Below are 17,331 nucleotides of genomic sequence, written 5' to 3'. Positions count from 1 at the left end.
TGCTGGCATGCCTGGCTTTCTGGCTGGCTGGCCAGCTGACTGACCGCTGCCCCCCCACCATCCCCCCGGGCCAGGCCGTCCCGCCACCGTCTCTCACCTCCTTCTCCTGGCAGCCAGGCTAGGCTGGCCCACCGCTGCTTCCTCTGTGTGGGCAGGGCAGGGCCCGCCGCCACGACCATCTCTGTGTGGGCGGGCCAGGGCCGTTCTTTTCAGGGTGGCGATGGTTGCCAGTGCTCTCGGGATGCATGGCTAGAACTCTTGCATGTTTCCCCCTCTGTCAGCCAATCGCCTCCTTTCTGCCACGTCCCCACGCATCCCATCCTGGAGAATTAATTATATAGATAATTTGAAAAATGGAGGAAAACTGAGTTATGCTGATTGGGTATTTTGAAAAATATAGGAAGGAAGTTTGTGTGCATATCAGTAGAGTTAGAATACAAGTTGAAGTTACATGTTGGAGAGTGGAAAGAGTTAAGATTCAGAGGAAGAAAGAGACACAGTTTGGGTTTAGAGTGTAAGCTGAGAGTCCAGGAAAAAGCTAGAAAAGGAGTTCAAGAAGAAGTACAGAACTGAAGAATTGCTGGAACAGTCTGAGAGACGATCAGAACTGGGGCTAAAAAGAGCTATGAAATCACTGGTAGAGAGTGGAAACTATCTGGGGAGCTAAAACACTCACAAGCAAGAAGAAACAGTCTAGGCTGAACCTCAGAACTGTGAAAAAGGGCAGGACTTGAGACTGAACAAGGGAAAAGCTGGAGGTTAAAAAAGCTGAAGTGATTGCAAACAACTCTTAAGTCAGGACACAGTCAGAGTCAGGTCAGTTGGATGCGTTTTGAGCACCTTTTATTTGCTTCTTATGCTCTTTTGGTTGCTGGTTTTGTACTACAATTTAAAAGGAACTATTAATTTAAAGTGAACTAATTTCAAAGTAAAATTACTTGTTGTTCATCTTTAAAGAAAAATTGTAGCTCCTGTTTTCTCCACCCCACGCCTAAAGTCCTTACCACTCTACCAATTTTTTGATGCAACAGAAGTTTGGAAGGCTGTTGTAGTAGACTCAGCCAGAGTAAGCCTAAAAGTCTACTTGGTGGCTTAAACTTCAAATTCACGGGGCTGGTTGACACTGGGCTGTGACAAGGGTGCAATCGGTGACACCATAGAACACAGATCTTAAAAGAACTGAACTGGTTGCCAATATGTTTCTGAACAAAATACGAAGTGCTGGTTATTGCCTTTAAAGTCCTTAGTGACTTGGGTCCAAGGTATTTAAGAAAGTGCCTTCTTTGTCATGGACCCTCCCACCTATTACGATAATCTGAGGAAGTCCGGTTACGGCTACCACTGGCTCATTTGATGAAGCTTGGTTCTATTTATCAGCCTATGCTAATTCCCAAAAAACTGATACTGAAGTGCTGAAATGCCAAATGAACTCCACAACATCTCCAGTGCTATACATGAAATTACTCCACACATTCTGGGAAAAGTCTCAGGAACTTAGTGAAAAGAGTTGAATCATGAACGGAAGTTAATGGAGGACATTTCCAACATTTTTTTTGTAAAAATTATAATAGAGATTAATTATTACTTAACAATAAGCAATGTCTTATTTAAAAGGCCATGTCTAAACAATGTCTTGTTTAAAAGGCCAACAGTAAGCAATGTCTTATTTAGTAAGAGCCAGATCCATCTTTTTTGTGTCACTCTTTAATATTTTTCGAGTGCTTACTGATCAGTGGCCCCATAATATCAATTAAGAGGGCAGATCAGTGATTTGGCCCATGGAGGGCTCTGAACCCCTCCTCTGGGGAGGGGCAAGTCCTGATAAGTTCTAAAGAGTGACTGTGGAGACCTCAGAAACATGCAGTGCTAGTCAGCAAACAGTCCAAGGAATGCACAACTTCAGCCCTCTTGCAGATGTTGGAACACAACGCCCATAATTCCTGACTATTGGCCACTGTCACTAGGGATGATGGACACTGTAGACAAAAAACATCTGGAGGGCCAAAGTTGTGCAGTTCAGGAGCCATCTGACACATTTATAGTTAAACAACCATTCCCTTTCCCCTCCATTTCCCTTTTATGGGCTTTTCTTTTTTCCTTCTGCCTCCTTTCTCTCTCTTCTCCCATCCCCACCAAAGGAGCAACCAAAGCATGGAAGAAGTTACTGAGAAGTAAATCCATTTATTTCACCTGGGCTTCTGAGTAAACACACACAGGATCCGAACCAGCAGAGATGCGAGAAAGGAACATGGGCTCTCATTTCCCTCCTCCTCACCCTGTTCCTCTTAGCAAAACATAGAAGAACTTGCTGCGGTTACTTCCACCATTGATTTAACTGGTGATTACTTCTGAGTAGACTTGTAGGATTGGGACCAAGGACCCTAGGCTAGGAAGCTCTAAAGAAGTGCAGCAAGGAAGCCACACAAACCATTCCCACCCACCACCAACAAACTAGTGTCCTGGTGTAGACTGACCTTGAGCATGGAGGTTCTACATCAGAGCTTGTGAATATGGAGGCCCAGTTACCCATTGTGAGGAACTGAAGCTTCCATATTCACAGAGAAATTGGGTCTGATGTAGAACCTCCATATTCAAGGGCAGTCTACACTAGAATACTATTTTTTGGCAGCAGGTAGGAAGGGTGTGTGAGGTTTCTTTGCTGCACTTTTTTGGGAGGGTTTTTTTTTTTTTTTTTGGGTGAAGGGGAAGCATCTAGCTGATCACTTTTGGAAAGCAGATGCAGAGCTGGAGTACATGCCTAGCATATCCCTTCTGCAGTATTTTGACCATGGAATTCTATATGCACACTTTAAAAAGGAACAATTGGAGGGAAATTGTGTTGGGGGTGGAGTGTAATGGAATTAATGGAAAGATTTTTCACTGCCTTCAGGGCAGCCTGCCACTGATTTTTTTTTTTTAAGGAATTGTTTCAGTGTTCATTATTCCAAAGATCTCAATATAATCTATATCAACCTTAGCTATATCTTTAGGTTTTTGATTAAGGAAAGTTACTAATTTTGGTGGCTCAGAGAAATTTCAGCAGCAAGGCTGGGGTTTCAGAAGCAGCAATTGTGTCAAGTCCATAAAGTTGTAATAGCACATGTTTAAGCTGAATAAATTGCTAATTTGCATTCAGAGAGAAATCAAATTCAACTATTAAAGTCCTGAAAGATTTAGAAGTGGTGTCTGAAGAAGTAAGTTGATCTAATGTAATAATGTTAAGGGAGGTGGCTGTGCACAATTGAAAATATTAGATTGGGTCAGATCCAGAACCACAGATGTCAGTTAAGGCCCCTTTGGACCCTTCAGAATTTCAGAGTTAGAAAAATCACCAATTTTTTAAATCAGAGAAAATCCCCATTGAAGTCTTCAAGGAAAGAAAAAATCCCTAAAAAGGAAAAGGTTAGCCTGGGAACTCTGGTGTGCCAACTTTCAGTAGGTAAGAATGGCCAGGATCTGTGTATTTTATTAAAAGTTAATCTGACCATCTGTTACTTTTATTATTATTTTTAAGTAACCCAGAAATTATACACAGAGAATTGTGAAAGAAAAGTTATGACACATCCAGGAATCTCAGGGAAGGTAATGTGAAACCCAGAAACCAGCCCATTCATTCATTCATTTATTGTGAGTAAAATAACTGGGTTAAAACTTTAAAATATTTTTGTTTTTATTTATTTATTTTTACATTTATATCTCACTCTTCCTTCAAGGAGCTCAGAGCATGGTTGTGTTTTTCCTCACAACAACCCTGTGAGGTAGGTTAGGCTAAGAGCTACATGACTGGCCCAGAGTCACCCAGTGAGTTGCATGGTTGAACAGGAATTCAAACCCGGGTCTTCTCGGTCCTAGTCCAAAATATGAAGAAATGCATGGCCAGACAGGTGGGCGAGTGAGCAGGCAGAGAGATGCTAGAAGATGCCCCCCCTCATAGCCATGATGGGGTAGGGGTTGGGGATGTGGACTCCTACCACCCTTTGGAGTTCTGAAATCCTCTGAAGTTTCCTGAATGGCATTAGGGAACTAATGGCCCAAACTGGGCTCCCCAAGGTCAGGGTTGGCATATCCCTGACACCCTCTGACCTGGCCCATGTTGGGCCATGTCCGACTTCTCTGATCTAAAATTGCACAAGCCTAAAATTTACCCCTTACCCCCCCCCCCCAGGTTTACAAGCAATTTTTAAATCTGGGATTCACCCATAGTGTGCGCCTTTCATGTGAAAAAGATTAAAAACCATACCTACTACCCAAACTCTCCATATTTGTCTCACAGCTTGGAGCCCAGATAGTAGTACAAAGCCACAAACATAAAGATCCTGATGTTTGCCACAATTTCAGTAGAAACAGACAGTAGCTTTCCAGCTGCACCCGAAGTGAAAAAGAGACCCGAGACTCATTATTCCATCCCAAAATAAAGGATAAAATGTATGCCCAATGATAAATTCAGAAGTGTGGAAAGTTAAACCTGCTTTCACTAATGCAATCTGTGGAGCAAAAATTAGTTTATACACCTGCCTCAAGTATGATGAGGTATTAGAATGGGAGGACCTCTTAAAATATACATAAGCTTCAGCATTAGATTTATTTTAACTACATTTATTTTACCCCAGATACTCAAAGGAATCCTGGACCACTGATCCAAATCAATTTTCACTGGTGTCAGAAACTTTGAACAATTCTAGTTAACTAATGGAGAGGGTTTGGGATTACACTGCCAAGATAAATAAGAGAACCTGGACACCATCTAAAGCCCCAGGCCTTATAGTGTCAGCACTGTCACTAGAACCTAAGGGCATCAGATCAGATTTACCCCCGTTTATATGATACCCAGACAGACTACCAAGCAATGAACCACAGAAAGGTTAGAGACGGAAACCTCTGGCTTGCCAACAAAACTCCCTCAGAGTTAAGCAACTATAGGCCTGTCTCCAACCTTCTGTGGTTGGGCAAGGTCATGGAGAAGGTAGAGTGGCCTCCCAACTCGAGGCAGTCTTGTATGTAACTGATTAGCTAGACCCATTTCAGACCAGCTTTCAGGTGGGCCAAGGGGTGGAGACTGCCTTAGTCAGCCTGATGGATGCTCTCCAGTTGGGAACTGACAGAGGAAGTGTGACTCTGTTGGTCCTTTTGGACCTCTCGGTAGCTTTCGATATTATCGACCATTGTATCCTTCTGGAGTGCCTGAGGGGGTTTGGGGTGGGAGGCACTGCTTTGCAGCGGCTCCACTCTTACCTCTCAAGCAGATTCCAGGTGGTGTCCCTCGGGGGCTGTTGTTCATCAAAAACTGGACTTCGGTATGGTGTCCCTTAGGGCTCCGTATTGTCTCTGATGTTGTTTAATATCTACATGGAGCCTCTGGGAGAGATAATCAGGAGATTTGGTGCAGAGTGTTATCAGTATGCTGATGACACCCAAATCTTTTTCTCCAAGTCAACGTCATCAGGATATAAGGCATAACCTTATAACCTTAAGGCATAAGGCATAACCTTCCTAAATGCCTGCCTGGGTGCAGTGATGGGCTGGATGAGAGATAACAAGCTGAGGCTGAATCCAGATAAGATGGAGGTACTTATTGTGCGGGGTTGGAGTTCGGGAGATGATTTTGATCTGCCAGTTCTGGATGGGGTCATACTTCCCCAGAAGGAACACGTACGCAGTTTGGGGGTGCTTATGGACACAAAATTCTTCCTGGTGTCCCAGGTTGAGGCAGTGGCCAGAAGTGCCTTTTATCCGTTTCAGTTGATAGGCCAGCTGCGTCTGTTTCTTGAGATAAATGACCTCAGAACAGTAGTACATCTGCTGGTCACCTCCAGACTTGATTACTACAATGCACTCTATGTGGGGCTGCCTTTGTACATAGTCTGGAAACTGCTGTTGGTCCAGAATGGTCTCAGATTGGTCTCTGGGTCATCTCAGAGAGACCATATCACTCCTACCTTAAAAGATCTACAATAGCTGCCAGTAGGTTTCCAGGCAATATACAAGGTCTTGCTTATAACCTATAAAGCCCTGAACAGCTTGGGCTCTGGGTATTTAAGAGAACATCTTCTTCATTATGTACCACACTGCCCATTGAAATAATCAGGAGAAGTTCATCTGCAGTTGCCACTGGCTCATCTGGTGGCTACTCAGGGACCGGCCTTCTCCATTGCTGCTCCGAAGCTTTGGAACAACAACAACAAAAACAAAAACTTATATACTACTTTTCAAGTTTCCAAAGCAGTTTACATAGAGAAATAAGATGGCTCCCTGTTCCCAAAGGACTCACAAGCTAAAAAGAAACATTAGATAGGCACCAGCAACAGTCACTGGAGGTCCTCTGCTGGGGGTGGATAGGGCCAGTTACTCTCCCCCTGCTAAATAAAGAGAATCACCACATTAAAAGGTGCCTCTTTGCCAAGTTAGCAGGGTATTGTAGCTGGCTTGCAAAAAGCACCATCAAAAGGTGCTTCTTTGCCCAGTTAGCAGGGGTCACACACCTCCTGCTGAAATAAGAGCCTTCCCATCTCTTACAACTTTTAAAAAGGAAGTCAAGGCACATTTGTTCAACTAGGCTTTTAATTAGATACTGTTTTAATTGTGTTTTTAATAGTTGTAACCTTTTGAATGTTAAATTGTAATGTTTTACATTCTCCACATTCAAGTAGATAATAGCAGCCAGATCTTGCTTCTCCCATGATAAGAGCCTCTTTCTCTTGACTGGTGAGAAGGGCTCCAGCGCGGGCTGTGGGGAAGGTGGGTTAGACTTATCTTTCCCGCAGACAACCACTCCTCCTGGCCGCTTTCCAGACTAGCTGCTCTACAGTAGCAAAATGCCTCTGTTCAGGCAAGTCGCATTCGGAACATAAACAGCAGGGGGAGCAGTCTCGCAGAAACTAACAACCCGAAAAAACAGCAACTTTCTTATGCCGGATATTCGACACCCTTGCTCTATATTGCAGCGATTACATTCGAAACAAGGCATTGGCAATGTGAACAGCACCCTGCTCTCCACGTAGGGACTGCGGTGTCACAACACAGGAAGTGTGGAAGCACACTTCTGAGATATGACGTGACCCCGGTGCAGGGTCTAATCTGGAAAGCACCCTGTGCTGGGTGTGCTCCCTGCACACCCAGGCAGTGAGGAGGGCTGGGGGCTGGGATGCGTCACCCTGGCCCCCAGAAATACCATGATGAACCACACAAGTGGATCTCCCTCCCCTCCCCAGGCTCCCTGCAGTCTGGCAGCTAATCCCTTAACCTTATTTTAAAGGTTACCTCATTTTAAAGCTTAACATACTTAAGTGGGTTTGCCGCTGTGGTGCCGCGTGGCCGCTTCAGGAGTTAAAAGGCTGGTGCTGCATTTGCAGCGCCAACCTTAGTTTAGCTCCCAAAGGGGCCGCTTGGCCCCTTCGGGAGTTAGACTCCAACTCCCAAACGGAGCCTGACCATGCCCCCCGGACCTGACATCAGACGCGGGGGATAGGGTCAGCGGGGCTGCTGCTGCGGCTGCACACAAGCCACCAGCAGTCAGACTGCACCATTGGCGATTCTCTTTATTTAGCAAGGGGAGAGTAACCAGCCCTATCCACCCCCAGCACAGTACCTCTGGTGACTGTTGCTGGTGTCTATCTTATGTTTCTTTTAGATTGTGAGCCCTTTGGGGACAGGGATCCATCCATCTTATTTATTTATTATTTCTCTGTGTAAAGAGCTCTGAGCCATTTTTGGAAGGTTGGTATAGAAATTGAATAATAATAATAATAATAATAATAATAATAATAATAATAATAATAATAATCAATGGTCATGGTCAATATTTGCACAATATAAGTGGAAAATCAGACATCACCAATACCTGGCAATGGCTTAAGAACGGCAACTTGAAGAAAGAAACAGTGGGCTTAATACTGGCTGCACAAGAACAGGCACTAAGAACAAATGCAATAAGAACAAAAGTCGAAAAATCCACAACAAACAGCAAGTGCAGCCTTTGTAAAGAAGCAGATGGAACAGTGGACCACCTGATCAGCTGTTGTAAGAAGATCGCACAGACTGACTAGAAAACAAAGGCATGACAAGGTAGCAGGGATGATACACTGGAACATCTGCAAAAAATACAAGCTACCTGTAGCCAAGAATTGGTGGAACCATAAAATTGAAAAAGTTGAAGAAAATGAAGATGTAAAAATATTATGGGACTTCCGACTACAAACAGACAAACATCTGCCACACAATACACCAGATATAACTGTAGTCGAGAAGAAAGAAAAACAAGTTAAAATAATCGACATAGCAATACCAGGGGATAGCAGAATAGAAGAAAAAAAATAGAAAAAATCACCAAATACAAAGATCTACAAATTGAAATTGAAAGGCTGTGGCAAAAAAAGACCAAAATAATCCCAGTGGTCATTGGTGCCCTGGGTGCAGTCCCAAAAGACCTTGAAGAGCACCTCAACACCATAGGGGCCACAGAAATCACCATCAGCCAATTACAAAAAGCAGCTTTACTGGGAACAGCCTATATTCTGCGACGATATCTATAACAATTGACAATAAAATTCAGCCATCCCAAGTCCTTGGGAAGGACTCAACGTCTGGATAAAACAAACCAGTCAATAACACCCGTGTGACTGTGTAAATAAATAATAATATTTTATAAAACAGATGTTTTCAAAAGCCTCTTCAAAACAGCCAGAGATGGAAAGGTTCTGATTTCATTTGGGAGCGTTTTCCACAGCGTGTTGCCAATAAAGAACAAGAAGATGGCAGGGGACGTTGCCAGCTTGCATCACAACATGGTAACACATGTCCGCCGCACCAGCAGTGAAAATTCAGGGTGCTTCTGGGAAGGACATGGAAATGTTTTGGAACTCCACCTCTTATTTGGCTTAGGTTTGATTTGCAATGTATCTGTCAAGTGTCATGTTGTTATCAGTTGGCAAAATAAATAATAAGGGCTATGGCATCTCTTCCATTTGCAGACACACTATTAACATGATTTTTCAGCTATTTAAAAAGTTTTCTTAGATGCCTGGGAGGAATCAAAGACTTGATCCAGATCTCTGCCATTCCTGGAGCTTTCCCAAATGGCGAAAGCTCCTGTTTCACTATGCTTAGAGTGGGTGGGGGGAGTTTATATGAGGGAGGGATATACAGCAACTTCAGTACACCAACAGCAAGGTCTCATTCATACAGCCAGCGGCGTTATTCAGCATTTTTCTTGCCGATTGGCCCTTAATGCATAGTAAATGTATCCTTTAAAAGTTGCGCTTAGTGGGAGTGTTGGAAACAGTTTTGTGGGTTACTCCGGCATTTCTGTGGAACTGTCTGGAGAAACCCATGGATAAAGAAGATTAACCCTGAGATGGAGGTGTTACTTTGGGGAGTCTGTTGACACCACTCTGGCAGACTTGTTTCCTGTGCCCTGAAGTCAACTTCTGTTTGCTTGTTTCTAGGTTTTGTCTGGAGGAGGGAGTAAGAGGGGGTACTTAAAAAACTGGCTGGCTTAAAAAACACACTCTAATTTTTCTATTTTTGATCTCATTAACTAGGAGCGAGAGTTTCCACCATGATCTGGATTGCAAGCAGACTGATGTGGGCTGGGCAGGAAGGAAACTAGTGACTGCTGTACTAGATGGTGTTTCAGGAACAGCCAGATTCTAACACTAATGATTCCACACACACATACCCATACCTGCAAACAGTCCAGAGCAGGGAGTGGAGTACTTATTTAAAACTCCAGAGTGAGAAACTAAAAAATGTTCTTCGCAATTGCCAGTGAATCTCAAAGCAATGAGGTGGCTGGGAAGGGGGAGTTGTACCCAGCAGGGCCACCACAGCCTCCTTACTTCAGCTCGGTCTCCTGCAGGGGGCGGGGGCAAAGAATGAAGGATATAGGGAGCGCTCCAGAACTCTTCCCCAGTGGGAAGAGGAGGAGGAGTTTGCAAAGGGAGCCCCACAGTTTGGAGTAGGTTTCTGTCACCTCCCGAGTCCTGCATCTTCTGCTAGCTCCTCCTGGCTCTCACATAGGCAGACTTCAAGCAGGAGCAGGAAATCTCAGCTGCAGGAAATATAAGGAGCCCCTTAGTTGGTTCAGCCCTTCTGATGGCGATGGATGCACACTTAAGCAAGCAAACTTCAAACTCACCTTGATATTCTTCTCAATGATTCACTGCCATCCTTGGGCAAGGCTGTCATCTTGATGGATGAATCACATTTTCCATTTCTTTACAATACAGTTTATTTCAGATCCACAGCTTGATTCTTTGAGAATGCAAAACTATTGTAAGGTATTGATGATATTTTCTCTTAGCAGCCTATTTGTAGGATGCTATGGACAATGTCACACTGTACCAAGCAGAAATCCATGAAGTGTAGCTCAGGAAGTGATTGTGGATGGACTGTGGAGTTGTTGAATTCCTGCCTGTATATTTACTCTAGTTGAGCAACATCTTGGAAGGTGTGCATGGAGCACTGGGAAGTGTTCCCAGCACTTTCCTACTGTATGTGAGCTCTATGCAGAAAGGGCTGAGGACGATATTTCCCGGTGTTCTGTGTGCACCTTCTAAGATGGCAATGGGGCTTGAGAAGGCTTCTGTTGTATTCTGTCCAGTATGTTGTATTCTATCCATGTCCCAGTGGGGATCCTGTACAGAGTGTGGAGGGTGGAGTCAGAAAGTTATCATGATCACCAATGGTGTCTTTGAAGAGGACATCTCTCAAAAAGGGGCTCATTTTGCCCTTTGTACTGTAACGTGAATCTGGCTTCAGTGGCAGCTGCTGTTGCACTCAACGAACTTGATTAACGGCTCTTCCTCACTCAGCCTCATTGTGTATGCTGTGAATTCCCAAGCAGGAAGAGTAGAAACTAGCCAGGCAGGCTAGGTATGAGGTAGGGGCACTGATCAGCCTGCTAGCAAAGCGTGTGCATGGCACCTCTCCCTCACACTTATCAAGCAGGCTGCTGCTGCTGCTGGAAGGACTCTGTGCAGCAGCCCCTGAGCAAGCCTTCACCCTGTCTTTGATGAAAAAGGGAGATGCTGTTGAAGACTTCATTAGCTCTGTGCTCCCATCAGCAAAGGTTGCAGGGCCTTGCCTTGGCATGTTTACTCCCAGCTCCCCCCAAGTAAAACACAGACACACATTCAGTGCTGCCTCCTGAGGTGCCTTTGTTCTAGGAGGTGGGGGAGGGGATTGGGGTGGCCGGTGGCTGCCATGACATGCCTGTTTCCAATGAGAGCAGTGTTGCACAACTGCCTGAAACATGCTTATAATCATTCTGCAGCTGCCCCATCATGCGGCACTACTGGGGTTGCCTTTTGTTGCACAGCAGCCCTGGCAGGTCTCTATAAAGCTGACACAGAGCTGCCTGCCATGTCAGCCAGTGTGCCTTGGAGCTTTTGAGTAAAGAACTCATCTAATGATACAGCTGTTTAGCATCATTATGATGCTAAATCATATGATACACTTTTCAACAACAACAAAAGCTGTTTAAGCAGCTTACACAGCAAAGAGAGAGGAAGAAATAAGGATAATTGTCTTCAATCTATCAATCTTTATTACAGTCAAAGACCAGCACAGGTTATAGTACAGTAATACAATAATGTTGCATGCATATTACAATGAAAACTAAAAAAGCGAGGATCTAAAAAATACAAAATATTTAAAATATACTACAAAGTGCAAACAAGGTGGCTAAAATATATATAGACTAAAAGAAAGCATGGAACATCTAATTAAAATAGTAAGGCGGCCAGCTAAAATGGATAATGGAATTTTAAAATCTGCTACATAAAATGAATAAAAAATAGAAGGACTAATATTAAATATGATTGTGTTTTACAAGTAGATAAAAGTGCGTATATACTAAAAGAACTAGAAAATACTAAAAATGAGGCAGATAAAATGATACTAATAGTAACAGTATAAGTATATATATGACATAAAATAAAGGCAACTAAGGTAATAAAAATGACAGAAATATTTAAAAAGACATATTAAAATAAATTGTTCAGTAGTTTAAATCACAAATTATGGATTGGCAGTCAGGGTCCGTTGGATCTTGCATGCTACTGCACAGAACCTAGCAACATTATACGTGAAGGTTCGGTTTTTATCTGAGATCAGCATCTTACTGTAGACTTGAATGGAGCGGCCAGGGTAGTTGCGAAGTAGATGAAGTATGAGCTTCTCCGGGCTATCTTTGTAAAACGGACAACTCAAAAGAACGTGTTCAGTGGTTTCCACCTCCCCAGAAGTACAGGGGCATAGCGTTACCTTAAATGAGATCTTCTTGTATATGCCTTCCAAAACAGCGGATAAGAGGGCATGGCAGCAGGCGAGGGTGAACGCCCTTCTGTAACTTGGTATCTCCAGCTGGGGGGGAGGGGAGATACTGTGAACCTAGAGCTGTCCGAGGCCTGATAGCCAGGAACCATACGTAGGCCCACCTGACGTTCCGTATCCAGGATCCTCTGTTTGATGGCTAACTTCCTTTTGTTACTGCCCATAGCAAGGAGGTGGGACAGAGAGAGACCCAATAGTGCTACTTTATTATTGACTGCCCACTTCCATGATGATTGAACGTTGTCCTGCAGTGTTAATCTGGCCAGACCCTGTGGGCAGAGAGCTAGTTTAAAAGCCAGTGATTGAGAACAGTCAACCAAACTTTAGCCTCAACTTTTGTCATGCCAGTTTCCAGACGTAGAATGGCACTGGAGATACAGCTAGGCACCTGTAAGGCCGCTCTTAGGAATTTAAATTGGATACGCTCCAATATACTAAAGTTAGAAGGGGAACCTGGGTGGGCATCATAGAGTAATTGTGCCAGCAGTGGCTTCATACAGTCTGAGTGCTTCAGGTACATAATGACCACCTCTATTTTGAAGATGGCAATTGTGCTTCTCTGCGCCGCTAGGGCAACATGTTCACAATGGGCCTTTCGTGCGCCAGAGGCCTGGAGGACCATCCCCAAGTATGTAAAACAGGTGACCTGATCAATTCTGTGGCCACCGATACTCCAGCAACGGATCTTTGGTCTTCTGGCAATGGCCATGATCTTAGTTTTTTGGTAATTTATTTCAAGTTGTTCATCTTTGCAATACTGTGACAAAGCCACCAGCACCCTTCTAAGGCCTATAGGGGTCCTCGAGAGGATTGCAGCATCATCAGCATAGAGTAAAATGGAGACGAATCTTTCAGCCAACTTGGAAAGGTAGAAATCAGAGTTGTTCAGGCAGCTCACCATAGCATGGATGTAAAAATTAAACAGAAACGGGGCTAGGATACAGCCTTGTTTGACTCCCTTCTGGGTTAATACAGGGTTCGTGAGGTGTCCTTGAGGGCTACATCTCACTCTGAGTGTTGGATCAGTGTGGAGGGCATGAATCAGAAAAAGTAGACATCTATTGTAGTAGATCCCAGCTTTTCCCATAGCTTAACTCGAGAAATAGAGTCAAAAGCGGCCTTGAGGGCTATGAAGCCAGCATACAGGGAGGAAGAGTTATTAGAGGAATATTTTCCAATGAGATGTTGGAGCACCAGGCACTGGTCAATTGTAGATCTGCCTTCCCTAAAGCCAGCTTGTTCATCCGCCAGCACTTCTTGTTCTAGCCAGTCCTTCAATTTCCCAAGTATGTGTCTGGCATACAGCTTGCTGATTGTATTGAGCAGGCTGATTGGCCTACAATCGGCAAGGTCATCCTTGTGTCCCTTTTTGAATATGGGGACGATGATTGCCAACCCCCAGCCCCTGGGAATGCGACCCTGAGAGTCAATATGTGTAAATAATGAGGCCAAAACTGGGGCCCACCACTCCAGGTTATTTTTATAAAATCCATAGGGATGAGGTCTTCTCCTAGGGCCTTGCCCGCTTTAGACTGTGAGACAAGAGATTCAATCTCTGATATTGAGACTGGTGGCCAGCTGGGCAAGTCTGTTATATCCCTTAGGTAAGGGCCTGGGTTTACCATGGCTTTTTCATACAGGTTCTGAAAGTGTGATTCGCAGGTTGATGTGGGGATGTGGGAATCTGTCATGGACAAGCCCTTGTAAGAAGAGTTAGCCGTGATATGCCAAAAGGTGGAAGAGTCCTTTGCTTTGGCAGCCTGAATGAGTCGTGTCCAGGTAATCCTCATGGCCTCTCTTTTCTTGATTGTCTGAAGATGCTTATATTGTTTTTTAAGGAGCTGGAGATGAGAAAGGGCTTCCAAGGCGACTGCTCCTGTACTAGCTCTTTAAGTGACGGTTTCCAGCTGTAAAAGGTGTGGAAAATGATCACTGTCCAAGTGCGGCATGACTTTAAAGTTCAGAACAAAAGGGAGTAGGTTCCCAGAGATAGCAATATAGTCTATAGTGCTTGTTTTTACGCCAGATAGATAAGTATATTTACCTGGATAATCATTCTCCATTGAGCCATTAAAAATTTGTAGGTTGAGTCTGGCGGTTGTTTGTGCCAGGCAGAGTCTGGCAAAATTAGCTCTCTGGTCCTTTGAAGAGCAAGAAAGGGGCAGGGGTTCAAACTCCAGACAAGGGATGGGTAGGTGCTGGCAGAGAAATAGCCTGTGATCGTCAGGACCCATCCTAGCATTGAAATCACCCCCCATCAGCACCAGCGCCTTGGGATTGGCCAAAAGGAGGTCATTTGCATATTGCTCAAACTCAGTCCACACAGAGCAAATTATAGATTTCTGTTGCTAGGGTGGTAGATAAACATTAATAATTAGCAGTTCACTGGGCCCAAAGTGAATTAACAAAGCCACAGCAAGATGCTTAAGTGAGGTGAGGTGAGGGGTTTCACTGTAGCCCTCAGAGAAGTGGAGATCAATATTGCCAGACCTCCCTTGAGTCTTCTGTGTCCTGACCCAGAGACTGCTCCCATTGAGAAGGAATGATATCCATTGAGCATTAGGTCTTCTGCTGTCCAAGTTTCCTGGGCAAGAATTATATCAAATTCTTTGATATAACGAGGAGAGGGAGAGGAAGCTGCTGTAGTCTTTGTCTCTGAAACGGCCCCACCTGGCTAGGTTCCAACATGCAAGATTGATCCTATGCTGGTCATGAGGATGTCATAAGGGTGAGGTGGAAATGAGGTTTCGATGTTCATCCATAGGCTTATTGGAGGACTGCAGGTCTTGCTGGTCTGCCAAGGAAGGGAGGGCTTCTGTTGTCTCCTGTTCTAGCTGCCCAGAGAGCTCTGGGATGGAGCTCAAAGAAACCGGCGCTTCCTGCCCAGGGTACACTCCTGCTGAATTGTCAGTTGAGTCTTGAATGTCCACTGGCTCTGGCTGAGGCACCCTTCAAAGACACCACCTGTAACTCCTGTCCTGAGAGCTCGCTCTCTGTCTGAGAGTGGTTGCCTAGTGCACTCAACCTGTTGTCAGGCTCGGATTGGGACAGGGGTGTGTCAGCACAACAAGCCTGCACAGAGGTGGTTGCTCCTCCTAGTTCTTGTGCCTGTGTGGGGTTGTCCTCACTATGCGCTGAGGGACATTGCTGAATGATGTGGTGGGGTGACAGATCCCTTTGCGAAGGCAGGTTATCTGGAGCAATCAGTGCAATAATGTAAGTGTGGATCACTGGCAAATGGCAGCTCTGAGTAGACCACTGGCTGGACGTTGCTCTTCAAGGGGGAAGGGCATCGCAAGGAGAGGCCAGTCTCCTTCAGGGCAAGGCACGTAGGGAGAGACTGGAGCAGCGATTGCTCATCGGGGTGGCCTGTTTTCGTGGTATCTTTCTGGAGCATGCAGGAATCAATACATGTGTACCCTCCCTGGGAGTAGGAATGTCAGCATCTATCTAGAGGGTGGAGGGCTGACAGAGAAAGACCCAGCCCAGGTGCAGGATAGCATGGACCCACAGGGAGGATGTTGGAGCCAGGGAGCTCAGTCTCTGAATCCATACATAAAAAATCACCATAGTAGACTGACAATTTCCTTTTAGGGTAAGTTCGCAGCCCTCAGCACTTGCTGGATTTCCATATCACTCTCAAGAGTCAGAGCTCTCGGATCCAGGAGCAGAGTCTTCTGAGCAGGCCAATAATTCAGTAAGGGGCTTTGTTTTTTGTTTTACCTCAGCCAACCTTTCTGCAAATCCTCTAGGTCCTCATAAATTGCTTTTATTTTAGGGCTCTCCATGGATGGGTTAACTTGTGGAGATTTGAGGCAGCAAAGGGCTTTTAGGCTGTGAGTCCTTAGGCAATGTGTCAGGCGTAGAAGTTGGGAGGGGATGGCCACTATTCTAAAGGTTAGAAAGAGGCATTTATAGCCAGCTCTGCTCGGGAGAAAATGAAAATCTTTCAGTTCAATGCTCTCAAGCTGACACTTGAGAAACTCTGATAGTGAGGCCAGTATAGTCTTCGGTTTGACCAATTTCAGGAATTCCTTCCAGGGAGTTCAACAAGAATCTGATGCGGCTGCAATATTCTGCAAAAGTTTTGACTGGCTGCATTTGGCCAACGTGGCAATCTCTGATCCCTCCCAAAGAGGGGGGATGGCTGGGACTTACAGTCTGCGTGAGAACAATTCCTTAGTGTGAGTTGTTCAAGGTCAAGCTGGAGTTTATCTGTTTTAGTTGAGATTTCATTTAGCCTTGTGATTATGGAAATCATAGACTGTGCAGACAAAAGACAAGTGTCTCCCAGCTACTGCGTGAGGAGCCCCTGGGGCAGGTGTGTGGCATGCCTGGGAGATTTATGGGTTTCATTCCTCAATCCCTGTCGATGAGTTCGGCTGTGCCGCTTGGGTGTTTTAGGAGAGGTTTATTTTATTCATTTATTGTTAAATTTATATACCACCTTTCATTAAAAACAATCCCAAGGCAGTTTACAAAAATTGAAAAACATAATAAAAATGACAGTTAAAAGTATTAAGTATTAAAGTTGTCTTTAGCTGTGGCTCCCCTGCATCACAGCCCCTGCCAGTGGGGGGTGGGCTTTCTGATTCATCGATGCACAAGGGAGTAAATCTGTTCTTAAGAGGGGGAGTCTCATCAGAGGAGTTGCTCACTGTTTCCCCCCCGCCCCCTGTCCAGTGGCTGGTAAGAATGAATCAAGCTTGATCTGTTTCTCCTTTCTCCTCCTTGGTTGGTCACCATTTTCATTATCGGGGCTTTCTTTGTTGTCCCTGCTCTGTTTTCCCCTCTTTGGTGGCATGATAAATTAAGGGGAAGGGTGGCCAGGAAAGGATTGAGTCCAGTGGCTGCAGAGAAACTCGGGAAGGTGCTGCTAGCTGGTGGCCATCTTGGCTCCTCCCCCGGATAATTGTGTTAGTAGTGCCCAAGTGTGACAAGACTTTCACCAAGGGCTACTAGAGAGTCGAGTCTATATACAATAAGGGAAAGGAAAGTGGG

The 17,331-nt window shown here is 44.8% G+C and overlaps 1 protein-coding gene and 1 long non-coding RNA gene across 12 annotated transcripts in view; one reads left to right on the top strand and one right to left on the bottom strand.

Annotated features, from left to right (window-relative positions):
- LOC128323968 (uncharacterized) overlaps positions 1–17,331 on the bottom strand; it is a 45,935-nt gene that overhangs the window by 10,102 nt on the left and 18,502 nt on the right. The window contains exon 2 of the long non-coding RNA XR_008306555.1: positions 98–321. This is a non-coding gene — a long non-coding RNA (uncharacterized LOC128323968). The remainder of the gene's footprint in view (positions 1–97; positions 322–17,331) is intronic.
- LOC128323964 (uncharacterized) overlaps positions 1–17,331 on the top strand; it is a 46,683-nt gene that overhangs the window by 20,505 nt on the left and 8,847 nt on the right. Inside the window, exon 1 of one of the 11 annotated variants that reach the window (XR_008306553.1) lies at positions 562–816. The exons of 9 other annotated variants lie outside the window; for them this stretch is intronic. Coding sequence is in view for 1 of the 2 variants with exons in the window: in XM_053247988.1 (XP_053103963.1) it covers positions 14,095–14,109 (15 nt within the window). In the remaining variant the exon portion in view is untranslated. Of the gene's footprint in view, positions 1–561; positions 817–13,988; positions 14,110–17,331 lie in introns of those variants that run through there. One more of the 11 variants, XM_053247988.1, reaches the window with a different exon arrangement.

Source organism: Hemicordylus capensis, chromosome 4 (assembly GCF_027244095.1).
Source record: "Hemicordylus capensis ecotype Gifberg chromosome 4, rHemCap1.1.pri, whole genome shotgun sequence".
Taxonomy (NCBI): Eukaryota; Metazoa; Chordata; class Lepidosauria; order Squamata; family Cordylidae; genus Hemicordylus; species Hemicordylus capensis.
The sequence above is the reverse complement of the archived record's forward strand: the minus strand, read 5'-3'. Positions and strand labels throughout refer to the sequence as shown.